The sequence below is a fragment of the Leucoraja erinacea genome, chromosome 9, assembly GCF_028641065.1.
Source record: "Leucoraja erinacea ecotype New England chromosome 9, Leri_hhj_1, whole genome shotgun sequence".
In the NCBI taxonomy this organism is placed as follows: domain Eukaryota; kingdom Metazoa; phylum Chordata; class Chondrichthyes; order Rajiformes; family Rajidae; genus Leucoraja; species Leucoraja erinaceus.
This window is the reverse complement of record NC_073385.1, coordinates 56,611,028-56,629,477: the sequence shown is the minus strand read 5'-3', so window position 1 is coordinate 56,629,477 and position 18,450 is coordinate 56,611,028. Positions and strand designations below refer to the sequence as shown.

Below are 18,450 nucleotides of genomic sequence, written 5' to 3'. Positions count from 1 at the left end.
ATTTTGTACCCAAACTGTACTCCCACATTGTTGAAGAAGGGAAACATTTATGGAGTTGCTCACCCCGTTAGTTGTTTGATTGTACATCCCCATTTACAACTGAATATGGCAGGCCAACAGAACTTTGTTTATTATTATTATTACAAGACTGCTTATTCTTACCTTTGTAGTGTCTCCTGAGTATGAAGATGGTGTCTTCAGGTGTCCTCAGTATGAAGATGGTGTTTATTCTCTATATAATACATGTTGGGAACACTGAGATAGATGAGGGCTGGTATGTTTTTTGCAAGTTGACATATGTGTCCATCCGGATGTGATTAGTGTTCCTGGTGGTTCAGCTGTGAATACTCTTGGTTACTGAATTTCCCTTGTGATTGATGTGTCGAATTTGCAGTGTGGCCATGTTGTTTGATTGAGGCTGTTGTCAAATTTAAGTCCGACCCAGTAATAGTGATAGTGATTTGACTCCCCTTTGAAGGACATTAGTGAGTCAGTTGGTTTATAAAAGGCAGTTTGACAACTTTCAGTGCTATTTTGGTCTGTTTGTTGCTGGACCTCTTAGTATTCCCTTTGGAGTAGCTTCATTTATATTACCCCTTTGTGGAGAGCCTCGAGAATTCTTTCTGCATTAATGGACCACTATAAATGCATGTCCTTGTCTGTAATTTATCAGATTTATTGAATTCATCAATTTTACTATTTGTCACGGTGAATTTCTAATCTGTTTACAGAACCACTAAACTGCCTTTATTCAGTATCAACAATTTAATTTATATGAGACCCTTTAACCTAGCAACACACCTCAAGGTGATTCACTTTGCATGCTCAGACAGAATTTGACACTAAAGCACCTATAGAGGTGTCAGTGCAGATGATCAAAAGCCAAATGAGAGTGTTGGGGGATGTACAAGAATTCCAGAACATAGCTTTGGCCTTCTGAAGGCATGATGGCAGACAAAAAGCAAAGGAAATTAGTGGTGTTCAAGAAGCCATGATGAGACCTATACAGGTCACCATACCACCTTAATGTGAGTTTGGTTGTAAGGAGTCCAGACTGGAATGAGACATCTGAGTTCCCCAGTGAAATTTGTACTAACTGATGGATTGGTTCGACGGTTCGACGATAGTGCTTTATCCCATTACTGCAAATGCACAGTGAAATTATTTTGTTACAAACGGTCCAGTAGAGTATAGCCATAACTAATCAGTCACAATCCCACAATTAGCAAAGTGTACAGAAATAGTCCACTGAGCCCACATGCAAGAGGCGGCATGTTTCGGCGCCATTTTAAAAATCCAGTCCACACTCTAGTTTGAGCATAGATGGTGTTAGTCTATAATCTCACTCTGCAGTTCTTGTATGTAAATTGTGTTTTTGAGCAGGGGAATCAAGAACCTGACATAGGATTGAGGTGAGAGGGGTAAGGTCTCGAGGGGCAACATTTTTTACACAGAAGGCAGTAGGTATAGGGAGCGGGCTGCCAGAGGAGGTAGTTGATGCAGGCACTATCGCAACATTTGGACAAGTTTTGGACAAGTATGGAGGTGAAAGGATGGAGGGAAATGAACCAAACTCATGAATGTGGGACTAGTGTAGATTAGGCAAGTTGGTCGGTGTGGCCATGTTGAGTCGAAGGTCCTGTTTCCATGGTTATGACTATGATAATGGAGAACTCATTAATGGTAAAGCCATGGCATATCAATTATAGATGATTAGACTTTCTTTTGCTGAAGATTGTCATTGCCGGGTACTTTTATGATGTGAATGTTACTTGCCACATATCAGCCCATGATGAATGTTGTCTAGATCTTGCTGTGTGCAGGTATTGGCTGCATCATTTGCTGAATGTGTTGTAAATGGAATTGTACAGTCATCTGCAAATCCCATTTTTTAAATTTGTGATGGTAAATAGATTCCTGAAGATGATGACCTGAAGATAGTTAGGTCTAGTAGACCTGCCCTGAAATACATAGTTCCCTGAAGGTAGTGACACAGGTAGACAGGGTGGTGAAGAAGGCATTTAGAAAATCCTTGCCCTCATCAGTCAGGGCATTGAATACAGGAGGTAAGACATCATCTTGCAAATGTACAAGTCGTAGGTGAGATCACATTTGGAGTATTGTGTACAGTTTCGGTTGCCTACCTATAGGAAGGATGTCATTAAGTTGACGAGGATGCCGAAAAGATTCACAAGTATGTTACCAAGTCCGGAGTTTTGAGTTATAAGAAGCTGGATAGGCTGGGAATTTTCCCCTTGAGCATGCGAAATTGAGGAGTGACTTTATAGAGATATTTAAAATAGTAAGATTAAACGATAACTTACCAGTTTGAAGTTTGATCTGTATTTTACGAGGAGTTACGATGAGGGATTACGTGAAGAACCCGCTCAGCACGCGTGCGCGGCATACTTCAAAGCAGCGATGTGGAATCACAGATAGACACAGTTATTGAAGTAAACATAGTAAAGACAAGGAGACATCAGTTTATCAGTTTGATCCATATTATTGAGGGTGGGAGCGGAGGGCACGTAATCCCTCATCGTAACTCCTCGGAAAATACAGATCAAACTTCAAACTGGTAATTTCTCGTTTAATCTTACTATTTTACTTCGGAGTCACGTGAGTGATTCCGTGAAGACTTCAAAGCTCTGTGATTTCAAACCGTGTAACAGTTACTTCACGAACTGCCGAAGTCCTTGAGGGAGGAAGTGTGTTATCGTAATCAACCGATGAATCTGTTTGTAGAAAAACACAATGGTATTTTTTAACAATAACAACAAAGAATTAAATTGCTCCCCTGGGCTTAAATTAAATATTTGCAGTCTGTAAATCTTTCCTGCAAATAAAACAGGTTTTGCCAACGGCTTATTATAAAATTTCTGAACGGTCTTTCCCCCCACCATCCTGCTGTAGCCAGGATGTGGTCTATAGGCACGTCCATTCTTTTAGCCGTCGACGTGGATGCTGCCCTGGTGGAATAAAACTTGTACATGTTAGTGTTTATCCCAGCAGTTTTTAGCACCTGCTTGAGCCATCTCGCAATGGTTTGGCTCGTCACCCGACCATAAGGTTTTTTATGACTGACCCACAAGGCTTTTCATCTCCCTCTAATATTTTGGTTGTGTCTATGTAGGATAGTAGGTGGGTCATGGCACATAACCGTGGTTCTGGCGGGTAAGCCCGGAATTCCACGACTGGATTAGGTGTTCCTGGTCTGCTCTGTTTGATCAGTCTCTGGATAACGACAGAGATCTGGTCTGGAGCTGTGAGCATGCTGTCCAGTCGCAATAGGTGTAGTGACTGGACCCTCTGTGCAGATACAAGTGCCATCAACATGAGTGTTTTTGAGCATAGATTGTTCCATGTTGAGGGATTTGGCTGGTGGCCATCCCCTGAGGTATGTCAGGACCACACTGACATCCCATGTATGGGTGTACCTTGGTCTAGGGGTTAGAGTTGTAAATACCCTTCATTAGTTTGACCACCAGCGGTTGCGACCCCATGGCCTGTTGTCCTGGAGCTGGTTTTAAATAGACAGGCAGGGCACTTCTAGCTGTGTTGATGGCTCTGTAGCTGCGTCCTTCATCGTGGTGAAGGTTCGCCAGGAATTCCAGTACGTTGGTAACTGTAGCGGTTGAGTAGGTGGTCCCTGTATCCAAGCAGTACTTCTCCCATTTTTTGATGCTGGACAAGTGCTGTTTTTTAGTGGATGTTCGGAGGGATGCTGACATGGTGTCGATGGTTTGTTATGATAATCCCAGTCCCAGAAGTGGTTTGTGCAGAATCTGCAACCCAGGAGTTTGATTTTTTCATGGCACGGGTGGCTTGTGCCCGACACTGGGTGTTAATAACTCTGGGTCACTGGGGAATACCATCGGAGCTTCAACAACCATGTCATGGAGTATTGGGAACCATGGCTGTGTAGGCCAGTCGGGTACTATCAAAATACCTGAAGCAGAGTCCATTTGTATTGTGCGTAGTCCCCGACTGATGAGGCAGAAGGGAGGAAATGCATAGAAGAAGAATTTCCCCAATCCAGCGCGAACGCATCTACCGCTGCTGCCTCAGGGTCTGGTTCCCAAGCGACATACATAGGTACCTGGTGATTTAGCCTTGATGCAAATAAATCGATATCTGGTGTGCCATATTGCTTGATAACTTTTGCAAAAACATTTTTTTGGGGTTTTAACATCCATTCGATGTTGTCATTAAATTTACGTGACCTGGTGTCTGCCACTGTATTTAGCTTACCTGGCAGGTAAGTTGCTGATAGCCAAATATGTCTTTGGACACACCATTGCCAAATTGTGTTGACCAACTTGTCGCATGATACCGATTTTATGCCGCCCATATGGTTAATGTAGGCCACCACCGTAGTATTATCTATTTGTAACCGTACATGCAAGTGATGCATATTTATGCATATGCTTTTAAACCATAAAAGTCACCTAACATCTCTAGATAATTAATGCCCAGTGTAAGTGGTAACGATGACTCTGGGTTAGTCCATCTACTACTTGTGCTGGATATAGAGTTAGTTGCTCCGCAGCCTTGAGCACTGGCATCTGTTTGGATAACTGACGTAGGGTTAGTGATGATAATAGGCTGAAACTATGCCAAACGTTTTTTGCCCACCACTGTAGTTCTGATATTGCTTCAGTGGGTAACTTCATGACACGATCATAATGACCTGTATGTCGATTTTGGTGCAAAGGTCCGAATTATGTAGCCGGAAATGCTGCTACCATTTTCCCAATTACTCTGTTACTTGTCGAGTAGTTGGTAGTTTGTTGACCATTAAATTGTTGCATGATTGTGCCAATTCAACTATTTTGTCTCTTGGCAAAGTTACAGTCACGTAGACTGAATTCATTGTGAAGCTCAAGTAGTCCATGATAGTGGATGGCTTCAACTTAGATTTATCTGGGTGTAAGACAATCCCAGGGTTTCGAATAACTGTTTGGTAGCTGATACAGCTAACATAGTGAATTCCATGGTCTTGCCTACCATTTAAGATATCATCAAGATATGCCATGACAATATGTTTTTGTCTTCTGAATATTTCCAGAGCTGGTTTTAGTGTCTTGGTGATGTGAACCCATTGGGTAACGCTTTAAACTGCTATAGCTACCCCATCCAGGTAAATTTCAGGTATCTGCGATGATCCTTATGAATGGTACTAAATAGTAAACATCTTTAAGATGAATGCTTGCCATGAAGTATCCTTTGGAATTTAGTTGTTTGGCAGTAACAACCGGTTCCATTTTTAAATGTATATACTTAACAAACATATTTAGTGAAGTTAAGTCAATGATGATGCAACATCCACCATCTTTTTTGGGTTTAGTGAATATATTTGATACGAATTGCAAGGGTTCAGGTTTTCCCATGATACCCTTTGTAATTAGTCTCACCAGTTCAGCTTGTCCCTCTCGTTTCTTTAACGGAGAGGGGAAAAATACCCTCTGGGGTGAATGTTGACCTGGTGGCAATTTTACTAATATGAATTGTATTTGTATCCACTAATGCCATTGAGTATATACTGATCACTCGTGATAGACTCCCATGTGTTAGTATTACTCTATATACTGGTAGGAACCAGACCCACCTACCTCCATGGTTATGGGTATTCTTCTGTTTCCTGCCGGTCCAACGAGTGTTGCACGTCGTCTGACGTGGCGGTGACGTTGGGGGGTGGCACATTTTCCATGGGGTCCGCTCTGGGCCCTGGTCTAAAGAAGACTTTCGGTGATAGAATGCGGACCCCGAGCTTTCATCAGCCCCATATGGTAGAGGTCGACTGATGGACGCGATGGGGTGCTGCTGCGTAGGAATTATTGTTTTTGGTTTGCTCGTCCCGGCCCTGCCCTCATGAGACCGAAAGTTTTGTAAAACCTCTTTCATGTCCTTCATATGCTTTGTGAGGTTTTTGCCAAAGAGCAGTGGGTCTGGCTCAGTGGCTGGGGTTTTGCACAACCCCGCAAATGTTGGACTTTTATGGCAGGTCTTAAGATTTGTTTACGAAGGTTGTGGTCATCTCCGTATTTGTCCACGGAACGAGGAAAACGAAGACGTCAGGCTTTTAACGGCCTCCTGCATGTGGGGTTGCCACGTAGCGGTCCACCATACCTAGCAGCTCTTCCTGTTCCTGCACCCCTTGCATACTATCGAGATCTTCAGCCATTGTCCCCTGTTCTTGACCAGCCAGTCCTGGTCACCAAAGCTACCCTCGGGTAAGGAGGAAGCAATGGACAGTGCACAAGACACTGTGGAGGGAGTGCCTGACGCCCCCTGCGAGAGCGCCCCTCACGAAGCGTGTCTCGCTGGAGCTCCTGCTCCAAGAGCCGCTCCACGCGGCTCAGGCGGCTGTCTCCCCTCCCCGTGCGGGTGGAGAGACGTCCCCATCCGACAAGTCAGAGCCACCGGCCGGACACCTCTTCCGTGGCTTTACTTCCAGCCCGCTGCTCAGGCGCTAGCGGGCTGGGCTCGGCACGGTGTCGGGGTATAGCGGACCGCCCGGTAAGCGGTCCTACCGTCTTGTTGCTGCCCCCGCGAGATGGAATGCTCCTCCGTGGAGTTGAGCGGGGGGCAGCTCTGTTCAGGCGGCTGTCTCCCCTACCCGTGCGGGTGGAGAGACGTCCCGTCCGACAAGTCGGAGCCACCGGCCGGACGCTTAGAAACATAGAAACATAGAAATTAGGTGCAGGAGTAGGCCATTCGGCCCTTCGAGCCTGCACCGCCATTCAATATGATCATGGCTGATCATCCAACTCAGTATCCCGTACCTGCCTTCTCTCCATACCCCCTGATCCCCTTAGCCACAACGGCCACATCTAACTCCCTCTTAAATATAGCTTCTTCCGTGGCGTTACTTCCAGCCCGCTGCTCAGGCGCTAGCAGGCTAGGCTCGGCACGGTGTCGGGATAGCGGAGCGGCGAGTAAGCGGTCCTACCGCCTTGATGCTGCCCCCCCTCCCCAGATGGAACGCTCCTCCGTGGAGTCGAGCGGGGGACAGGTTTGTTCTGTTGCTGCCCCCCCTCCCCAGATGGAACGCTCCTCCGTGGAGTCGAGCAGGGGACAGGTTTGTTCTAGAGCCTTTCTTCTCTGTCTGAAAGCAGAAGGCTCCCTGTGAAAGAAAAACCCAACCTCAGCTTACCTGACGGTCCGTTCTTTCACCTCCGTAGCGGGAGCGCCTGACTCCCGCTGCGCCACTGTTGCTCTGCTGAACGTAATGCCGCGCATGCCTGCTGAGCGGGTTCTTCACGGAATCACTCACGTGACTCCGAAGTAAAATCATGAGGTATTATCATGGTGAAGGGGGATGGTCATATTCTTTTTCTTGGGTTAGAGGAGTCTAAAACTAGAGGGCATACATTTAAACCAATGCAGAAAGAATTTATAAAGGACCTGAGCGACAACAGTTTCACACACATAGTGGTGTGCACTTACAAAATTTGTAAGCTGCCAGAGGAAGCTGTAAAGGTGGGAACAATTACAACATCATAAAGTAATTTGCACAGGTACATGGGTAGAAAGATTTTAAGAGAGGTATGGACCAATGCAGCAAATTGGACTAGTTCAGATCGACATCTTTGTCAGCAAGGCCGAGTTGGGCTGAGGGCCTTTTTCTGTACTAAGACTCTATAACTCCTGCTGCAATGCCCTGGGGTTGGAATAATTGATTTCCAGCAACTGCACTCATCCTTTGTGCAAATTATGTCTCCAAACATTTATATCCCTTACATTTATTTTTACCACCATTCCTTCGTGACACACTCTACTAATCTGTTTTAGGGCAGTCACTCTCAACTCACCTCTGAAATGTTGTTCTTTAGTCTATGTTATATCCAGGCCTGTCATGAGGATCAAAGACAAGTGCACTTGAAACCCAAAGTGGACCCTTTGAGCTGTTTATTAGTGAATTAGTACTTCTTGATTAGACTGTCGCCATCGCTTTCCATCATTCTACTTATGATCGAGACTAGACTAATTGGGCAGTACTTGGCTGGATCTGATTTGTCCTGCTTTTAGTTGAGAGCTTGCACCAGAACAGTTCTTGGGGACATGTCAGTGTTGAAACAGCAGTAAGATGAATTATTAAGAGACTCAGCTATTTCTGGAGAACAGGTCTTCTCTACTATTACCTGGATGTACTGGTCCCATTAATTTTGTTGGACTGCTCAATTTCATGATAACACATGGAGTAAATTGAATTGTCTGAGGATTTTCTGCAAGCTGAACCTAATTATTAGTGCTTCAGCCTTGCCTCCAGCTAAGTCTTGCCGTCACTGGGGATGGGAGTTTCATGGAGTCACCTTCTCTCTATAACCCTGATTCTCCACCGGTATTCATAACTTGTGGCAGGACTGCAGAGCTTTGAATTGACGTGTTGTCTGGGGAGAAGGGGGGGAGGAATTGTTCATCTTTTTGTTATTTGGTTGTAATCCCATTTTACCTGGTACAGCTCCTTGGATGCAGTTCGAAATCCTCATTGAAGAGGATTGGTCCTCTTAGTTATGTAATAGTAGATTGAAGGATATGTCAGGCCTGGGGATTACAGCTGGTGGTGATGGACATTTATTCTCATGGTCCACTGGACCTCATGAATGCCCAGTTCTGAGCTGCAGGATCTATTGTGAATCCATCTTATTTAGCACAGTAATACCAAACGACACGATGAAACGTGTCCTTGTGTGAAGGTGAGACTTTGCCTCCACAAGGACTGTGCATTGGCTGCTTTCACCAAAGGTCTCGTGGACAGATGCATCTGCCACAAGAAAATTGTTGAGGGTGAAGTCAAATAGGTTTTATCCCTCGCTTTGGTTCAATCACTACTTGCCACAGACCCAATCTGGTGACCATGTCTTTGAGCATGTCCTGAAGCCACTCTTGGTGATGGACATTAAAGTTGATTGAGTATATGCTGTGCCCTTGTCACTTCCAGTGCTGCTCCCAGGTGGTGAAGGAAGAATGTAGCCTTTGAGTTGGCATTGTAGGTGGTTATCAGGTTGTCTTACCCATGTTTAACCCAATGTCATAAGACTTCATGGAGTCTGGACTTAATGTTGAGGATACCAAGAGCCACTCCCTCCTGCCCACATACCAACATGTTGCCCTTTCCAATGTCCTGAAGTTGGGTCGGAATGTTGCCAGGGATAATTCGTCACACCCGGTGGACCCATTAGTCACACACTTCTTTGGATCTCGGCGGTACTAAAATAAATCTGTCATTTCACTATCTTCTCCTCTTCTACTCTTTCATTTTGAAGCACATATTTTTATTACCAACTCTATGAGGTATATTACCAACTCTATGAAGTATATTACCAACTCTATGAGGTGCCATTACATAGCCTCAACCATTCAGTGATGTTGTAGCCCTTACAACTTTAATTCCTGTTTAACTCTTTTGCAGTTTTCCTGCAAATATGAATTATAGAAACTGAAAAAAAAAACAGTTAAGATTCAGCCACATATGGGGGACCATTTGAGACCATCAACTGAGTTGGATTGTACTTTAGTTTTGCTCACCTTCCAGTCAGTCCTCTATCGAGACTTTTAAAACTTTTCAAAATGTGCAAATCTTTTTTTTTTCATGCCTGTAAGTAATAGTAATGTCCAGTACCATTGACAAGATTAGAATTCAAAATACTTTGATAATTTATAATTGCCCTTGTCAGTTCTCCAGTACTGTATAACCAGCTAGATTGCTGGCACAATTGGAAAATGGCATAATGTAACCAATTAAAAATCTAATTAAATATGGCCATAATATCTTATCGAGCATAGTTCTTTTTAACCATTCATTAGCAACAACCAAGCAAAACATAATTAAGTTATGAACGCATGTTAGATATAGATAGATATAATTTATTGCCACACAACCAGGGTCGGTGGAAATTTGGGTTGTCAGCAGCAGTACAATAATAAAGAACACACAACCACAATAAAACTGTAACACAAACATCCACCACAGCAATCATCACTGTGGTGGAAGGCACAAAATTTGGCCAGTCCTCCTCCATTTCCCCCCCGTGGACAGGACCAGAGTCCAGAGTCAGTCCAGGATCGGCTCTTCCTCACCGGAGACCGCGGCTTTAAGATGGTGTAGGCCGATCGGTCGAGATTTAAAGACTCCGCCGCAGCCAGAAGCACCGTAGACTGCAGGGCCGGCGGTCGAAGCTCCCCTCCAGGGGTGATGGTGAGTCCATGCCGGACCCGCGGTAGAAGTTGGCCGCGGGCCGGCAGTGATGGCTTCTTCTTCCCCCGGGTCCCCCACGAGGGATCCCGGGCTGTAGACGCCGCGCCAGCTGGAACTCTGCAGACCGCGGCTTCAGGCTGCCGGCAGCCCCGGGCCAGCGAAACGGAGCGCTCCCCTCCAGCGAGCCCCAGCGAGGGCTCACCCGCTCCACAACGAGAGTCCACGCTGCGCCCGCCGCTGAAGCCCCCGGGCGTGTCTCCGGGAAAGGCCGCGCCGATCCTTGATGTTAGGCCACGGGGGAGGCGACCTGGAAAAACTCGCCTCTCCATGGAGGAGGCGACCAAAGCGGTTTCCCCCTTACCCCCCCACACCACCCCCCACACAAAACACACGAAGGAACATTAAATACATACTTTAAAACATACTAAAAAATTTAAAAAAGGTTGAAAAAACTGACGCGCTGCTGACATGGCTGCTGCCAGAGCAGCGCCCCCTACAGATGCTACACTGTCAGTTAGATGCTGGATGGCATGTTTTCAGAGTATTTGGTATTAATTATGGGGTAAAAAACAGGGGAGATTACTTCATTCCAGTTTTCTTCTATTTTACGTTATCTCCTTGGATTATGGTTTTATCAATGTTGACTTCTCTGGAATACAACAACCCAGTGGTCATGCTTTGTTCACGGTGTGCATTGCAGTGTCTCAGTTGCAGTGTTTGTCCATCATATTTAGCGGCTCTATACGTATCTCTTCCACTCAAGTAATCTACTTGAACCCTTTACCCTCTCAGCCCTTTAAATGAAAATCGATAAGTTCTATTTCAGCTTTTGAAACATATCCATTTTGTTTGTCAGTGCTATTTCAGGTTGCTAATTGGTTGGGAAACACATTCACCTGCACAGCTAACTGAATGAATCTGAGCAACCAGAACGTTTCGATACACTGCTTGCACTTGGACCACTCAATCCAAGCACTACGCAGCTCAAAGTTAGGACTAAAGTGTGATGTTGGGACAAAGTATGAAGTCCAAACCCAAATTTGTGGAGAGGCCTCGCTTTCAAGTAAAAACTCAAATGAGCACTTGAAAAGGCAATTTATTGGATTAATTTAAAAATATAAATGAAACCAAGGATCCATTTATTTATTTAAATTGTGCAGCTTTACTAGTTTCTGTCAAGGAAAATCGGAAGAATGAATTCAAAGGACCGTTTGTGCTATTTGAGAGCTGAATAGTTGATTGCACGTAGACACAAGGAACTGCAGATGCTGGAATCTTGCGTAGAACATAAAGTGCTGGAGTAACTTGGGAAGAATGGTCCCTACCCGAAACATTGCATTTCCATATTCTCCAGAGATGCTGCCTGACCCGTGGATTGCTCCAGCACCTTGTGTTTTACAATAGATCACATGTGATGCTCTCTCACCGCAAATAACAGATTGTACTTAGAAATACCAATCTTAGGGCCAACACTTAATTTCAATGAAGTGTTGCCTTCAAGTGCTGAATTGACATGTGAATGGAATAAATGTCGTTTGCTTTGTTTGTACTATGTGATCTGAGGGATGTTTTGAATCTTTTGGAATTCGGCAATGTGAATGGAAAATGTATTGGATATGTTGGACAGACACAAAATGCAGGTGTAACTCAGCGGGACAGGCAGCATCCCTAGAAAGAAGGAATGGGTGACCTTTCGGGTCGAGACCCTTCTTCAGACCTGAAACGTCATCCATTCCTTCTCTCCAGAGACACTGCCTGACCCGCTGAGTTACTCCAGCATTTTGTGTCTATCTTTGGATTAAACCAGCATCTGCTATTCCTTCCTACACTCAGTAGGAGCAAATAGGAAAAGCATTTGTTTGTTCCATTGAAATTCTGTGCAGTGGAATGATTGCCATTTCAGCTGTTCAATTTACTGTGTTTAAGCAATATGTCAAATTGTTTGGCTATCCTTTATCTGGAATCCATCTATGAATGTCCAAACATATTGCTGGTTCAGATTCAGTGTCGATTTATTACCATAATATTTTAAAGGATTTGTAATGCAATGCAGTTGTTTTTAATGATTTATTTGCATTTATCCTTCACCCATTTCATTACAGGATGGATCATTTGACTTGTTCCCTCAGCTTGAAGTCCTTGGCTCAAGATATCATAAATTTTACCCTTGACAAGTCTCTCCATCTGCGATGTAGCAATTGGGAGGCAGAAGAACTCTCAAACGATCAGGTAACTTAGTAATGAGAACATAAAGGGAGCATATCTCATTTTATTTAAAGTATCATTAGCTCATTTGCCTAACTAATTGCTTCATGCGGATATATCATTTCCTTTGCATTCTCTTTCATCTGCAATTCTGGAAAGGGCTCTATTATCTCCTTTGGTTGTTTGTGGTGTTTAACAACTGTGGCTTCTACCTCCAAAAAGATCTACCTCTCACTGTTCACCTTTGCCCATCTACTGATGAAACCCTTACCATTGCACTTGTTATCCCCAGGCTCACTAATTCCAAAACTCTCCTGGTGAGCTTCCCATCTTCCACACTGAATAAACTCCAAGTCAGACAAAACTTTGCCAGCAGTATTCTAACTCTCACCCCTGTGCTCACTGAACCATGTTACCTCCCAGTCTGTCAAAGACTTGGCTTTGAAATGTTTAAGTCAAGAGTGTTTAATTGTCATATGCACTCGGAATATAGCAATTAAATTCCTACTTGCTACAGCTCACAGGCCCATTAATGCATTAACCCAACTATTAAATGTACATTATTCAATAATAGAATTAATTAATAATCAGTAATACTAGGTAACCAGAATGTAATAATTCAAAACCAAAGTAGATGGTACAACCAAAAAAAGTAGTAGTTGGGATTATGTAGTGTAGTTCAAGAGCTTGATGATTGCTGGAAAGAAGCTATTTTTGAACCCGAGGTCACGGTTCTCAGGCTCCTGCGCTACCTTCCCAATGGCCGCAGCGAGATGAGAGCGTGACCAAGATGGTGGGGTTCTTTCAAGATATTAGTTGCCTTTTTGAAGCAGCACTTCCTGTAGACCCCTTTGATGTTGGGGAAATCAGTACCTGTGATGGACCAGGCAATGTCTTCCACTTTTTGCAGCCTCCTTCGTTCCTGGGCATTCCAGTTCCACCTTCATGCCATGGTGAATCAAGCAGTGAAGCAACCGTGCACCTGGTGGAGTTCGATAAAATATTCGCCAACATACAGAATCTCCTCAATCTTATAAATTAATTTAGATTTTAGGTTAGAGATTCAGCACGAAAACAGGCCCTTTGGCTCACCGAGTGTGTGCTGACCAGCGACTCCCATACACTAGCACTATCCTACATACACTGGGGACAATCTACAATTACGCCAAGCCAATCAGCCTACAAACGTTTATGTCTTTCGAGTATGGGAGGAAACTGGAGATCCTGGAGAAAATCCACGAAAATCACAGGGAGAACGTACAAACTTTGTACTGACAGCACCCAGAGTTAGGATCAAACCCGGATCTGTGGCTCTGTAAGGAAGCAACTCTACCGCCTCGCCACCGTGCCGCCTAATAAAGGCACTGATGAGTTTTTTGTGATTGCATCAATATGCTAGGCCCAGGACAGATGGTCAGAGATATGCACACTCAGGAACTTGAACCTGTTGATCTTCTCCGCCATTGTCCTGTTGATCAATCAATCAATCAATCAAGCACTTATTCATCCCCGAGGGGCAATTTAAAAGGGCGCATTACAGTAGCTTTTTAAAAAAAAATAGAAAGAGACCCAATCAACGAAGAGACAAACATTCAAAGCTACTCTCTGCACCTACCGGTCGACCGCACGAGCAGTGACCCGGCAAGGATTGGGTTGTCAGCAGCGATACAATAATAAAGAACACACAAAATGTAACACAAACATCCACCACAGCATTCATCACTGTGGTGGAAGGCACAAAAACTTGGCCAGTCCTCCTCCATTTCCCCCCCGTGGACAGGACCAGAGTCCAGAGTCAGTCCAGGATTGGCTCTTCCTCACCGGAGACCGCGGCTTTAGATTGTTGTAGGCTGCAGGCCGGCGGTCAAGATTTAAAGTCCCCGCCGCAGCCAGTAGCACCGTAGACTGCAGGGCCGGCGGTCAAAGCTCCCCTCCAGGGATGTTAGTAAGTCCATGCCGGCCCTGCGGTAGAAGTTGGCCGCGGGCCGGCAGTGATGGCTTCTTCCTCCCCGGGTCCCCCACGAGGGATCGCGGGCTGTAGACGCCGCACCAGCTAGAGCTCTGCAGACCGCGGCTTCAGGCTGCGACTTCAGGCTGCCGGCTGCCCCGGGCCAACGAAACGGAGCGCTCCCCTCCAGCGAGCCCCAGCGAGGGCTCACCCGCTCCACGCCGAGAGTCCACGCTGTGCCCGCCGCTGAAGCCCCGGGAAAGGCCGCGCCGATCCTTGATGTTAGGCCACGGGGGAGGCGACCTGGAAAAGTCGCCTCTCCATGGAGGAGGCGACCGAAGCGGTTTCCCCCTTACCCCCCCCCACACCACCCCCCACACAAGACACACAAAAAAACATTAAATACACACTTTAAAACATACTAAAAAATAAAAAAAAGTTGAAAAAACGGACGCACTGCTGACATGGCTGCTGCCAGAACAGCGCCCCCCGAAAACAGGTTTGTGGATCCTTGGCTTTCCCTTCCTGAAGACAGTAAGGTTCCTGGTCTTGTTACAGCTGAGAACAAGAATGATAATCTGATTGAAAGGTGCCCCCAGACCAATCTCCATACTGTACGCATTGTTACCCATTATTTGTCCAACAATGGTGGCATTGTCGACAAATTTAAAGACAGCTTTGGAACTGTGGCTATACAGTCATGAATATAGAGAGAGTAGAGCAGGGGACTGCGCATGCCTTGAAGTGCGGCTGTGCTGATGGTCATCGAGGAGGACGTGTTGCTGTCAATGAGGAAATTGAGGATCCAATTACACAGGGATGACCAGAGACCCATTTCTCTGAATTTGATGATAAATTTAGAGGGGATGATGATGTGGGACTGTAGTTGACGAACAACAACCTGAAGTGCTTGTCCTCATTGTACAAGTGGTCCAGTGTAATGTGGAGAGTCAGTGAGATCACATCCATTATCGATCTGCAATAAGCTAATTGTGGTGGTCGTGTCCAAATTTGTACCATTTACTATCTGTAACCCCGTAACTGTGCCCTTTACAAATTCTACAATCTCTAAACTCCACCTTTTTGCGCACCATTAAATTATCTTACTTCACTGTTGATTACTGTGCTTTCAATTGGCTGAGTCCCCGTGCTCTGAATTTCTCTCAGTAAACCTTTTCACATTTTTCCCTTTACAATGCTCCTTAAAATTGCTGTCATCGCATGTGCTAATGTAGGTTGCTTTAGCTGCCTATTATTTAACGTAAATGCAACTTCAGACATTTTATTGTGTTAAATGAGCTATATAAATGCAAAGGGATAGTTTGTTGAAACTATAGTGTTAATATTGGCACTGCAGTTATGGCAAGTGGAATGTTTGTTTTGAACCTTTTTTTCTACAATTTGAATTAAAAGCCGGGTTTCCTTGACAAATGCACACTTCCAAAGCAATCCATTTTAACTAGAAGTTCAGTAAAGTGTGGTAACAGATGGGACATATTTGTATAATGGCCACCTAAAAAAAGACTCAAGTTAAACAGCCTATAAACCATTCTAGAGTGTAGGAAGTGCAGCAGACAATTTCTGCACAGCAAACTCACACTTGCACCTATATGACTATTTGTTTTATCAAAGTTGTTTGAGGAATATATGCCAGGATAATGGGTAGAACTTATCTTCTGTGTTTCGACATATTGTTGCATTTTCTACATCTGATGGAAAATGGAGCCTTCGTTTTGCCTTCTGTAACATTTCCGGAGTACAAAAACCGCTATTCGACTATTCGTAAATCCTTATGGTTCAGGGTGTTGATCACTGGGTGCTGTTTATTGCTCTCCTCTGAGATAATTCCTACACATTCGTGATACGACTGGGTTCACTGGAGATCTTATTAGAAAACTTTGTAACATCACTCTTCCATTTGTTAATGCCAATTGGGGTAGGATTAAATATTCCATCTGGTGGTCAGGAAAATCTGCCTGTCCAGCATCATGTCATCTTCCTCCTGAGCTTGCGGGATTATCCAAGTTTTATTGCATTGTATTGTGGCGTGGATCTGCTTCTTCTGCTTCAGCTCCTGAAATGAGACTGCAATAAAGAATTGTTCGATCCAAATTCACAACCCTACCTCAGCACCAAACCACTATGGAGTCCACATATGTATGGTTGTTCAATGTGCATTTTTGCTCCATCATGATCTAGTTTATATAGAATAATGGAAAATTGAGAGCATATTTATTATTGTTGTTGCTTCCAATGTGCCTGTAAAGCTGCAATGTAAATGTTCTGCTTCATATGATTAATAACATATCTTGATTATTGATTCTTAAAAAAAGTACCATCAATTGGGCAAGGCCTGATCAGAGGTTGGCCAAATCCACTTTGAAGCAGTTCCATAATGTATGTCAAATTTGAAGCTGGATACAAAAAACAAACCACTGGAGGAACTCAGCAGATCAGGCAGCAATGGTGGATGGAAATGACACCCATGCCAAAATGGGTGATGAGCGGATGCAAGAGGTGGAGGGAAAGAGACGAGGCAACTCTCCACACAGACATCTACTGCAAACCCATTGACGCCCTGAACCACCATCACTGCATGTCTTTCTACTCTATCTCTTGTAAAGACACAATCCCTTTCTCGCAGTTTCTCCGTCCCCACAACATCTGCTCTCAAGATTAAGCTTTCTACTCCAGGACATCTGAGACGCACTCTTCCTTCCATCAGCCAGTTCTGACTCCTTCACCTTCTCCATCTCCCCATCTGTTCTCCATCTCCCCCACCTCCCCCCTACTCTGGGCCGCCATTTTTTGTTGCCCCCTCCCCTCCACCAATCACCTGCTCTCTGGTTCTACATTTCTCACATCACTTTCCTTTATCAGATTCCATCTTCGCCATATATCACATCCAGCCTTGGTTACTAACTCCACCCTTTTCTCCCCCACCTGATTCATCTGTCGTCACCTCCTCCTCCTCACTTGGATCCACCTGTTACTTGCCAGCTCTTACCTCTTTCCATCATTCAGCTTTTTCCATCAGCTATCTTCCCTCTGCACCATCAGTCCGAAGAAAGGATTGACCAAAACACCATCTGTTTATTTCTATCCGCAGATGGTGCCAGACCCGCTGAATTCTCCAGCAGTTTGTTTGTCATTCAAGATAATAGCATCTGCGATCTCTTGCGTCTCTTTGATGTTTGATACATTTGGCCATCTATTGCTTTCATTTTTTTTGGCTGCAGAGAGTATATTCACGTGACCTTGTAATTCTGTTTAAAATCTGTGTTTCTCTGTTCTGTTTTATGCTGCCAGGTATCCTATGCTGCACATGATGCCCAGGTGTCTGTGGCTCTCTTCTTTCACCTACTGGGATTCAGCTGCACATCACAAGAAGATGCCACCTCGTCTCGGTGTGAACCCAGCTGGCAGCAGGTACTGGCAAGGTGCCAAGGCCTGCTTGATATCCCATTTAAGAGCAAGATGGGTGGAGGTGGTGAAGGGGAAGTGGGAACCGGCGAAACAAACTCTCAGCAGAGACGCCGAAACAAGAGGCTTGGAGCCAGTCCGAAATTGCCGTCGGATGTGACTACCTCAGACCCAAGAAAAACGCAGCGCAAACCCCTTGGGGTTGGATATTCCGCCAGGTAAAGGGGAGAACTTTGCTAGTTAGTGCTGTGCCCAAACTGTCTTGAGACATCTAGGTGTTGGGGCTTTATCTACTTTATTTAAAACAGGCAAAAGTCCCGTGCTGCTGCAGTGATATGACTGATGGAATAGAGTGGTCGATGCATACGATTCCAGGTCCGACTGCGACACTCTTTGATGCAGATGTTACATGCTTCCTCTCCCTCCACACTGAAATACGCTGGTAAATTAACTTGTAACTACCTTGCTCCAGAACCTTACACTGTTGGTACTACTTCGAGTCATGGAGACATTCAGCATGCGATCTGACCCTTTGGCCCACTGAGTCCACACTGACCACCAAGCACCATTTGCACCACTTACTTACCTACTTACTTACTGCCTATTATGCCTCCTGGCATGTAGGGCAACAACAAAGGTCCTCTACTCCTGTGTGTTCTGGGCTAGCTTCTGG

General features: G+C 44.9%; 1 protein-coding gene across 3 annotated transcripts in view; it reads left to right on the top strand.

The window, feature by feature from the left end:
• Positions 1 to 18,450, top strand: part of exd2 (exonuclease 3'-5' domain containing 2) — a 44,093-nt gene that overhangs the window by 14,589 nt on the left and 11,054 nt on the right. For all 3 annotated transcript variants that reach the window (XM_055640858.1, XM_055640859.1, XM_055640856.1), the window contains 2 exons: positions 12,304 to 12,430; positions 17,664 to 17,995. In XM_055640858.1, coding sequence (XP_055496833.1) covers positions 12,304 to 12,430; positions 17,664 to 17,995 — 459 coding nt within the window. The remainder of the gene's footprint in view (positions 1 to 12,303; positions 12,431 to 17,663; positions 17,996 to 18,450) is intronic.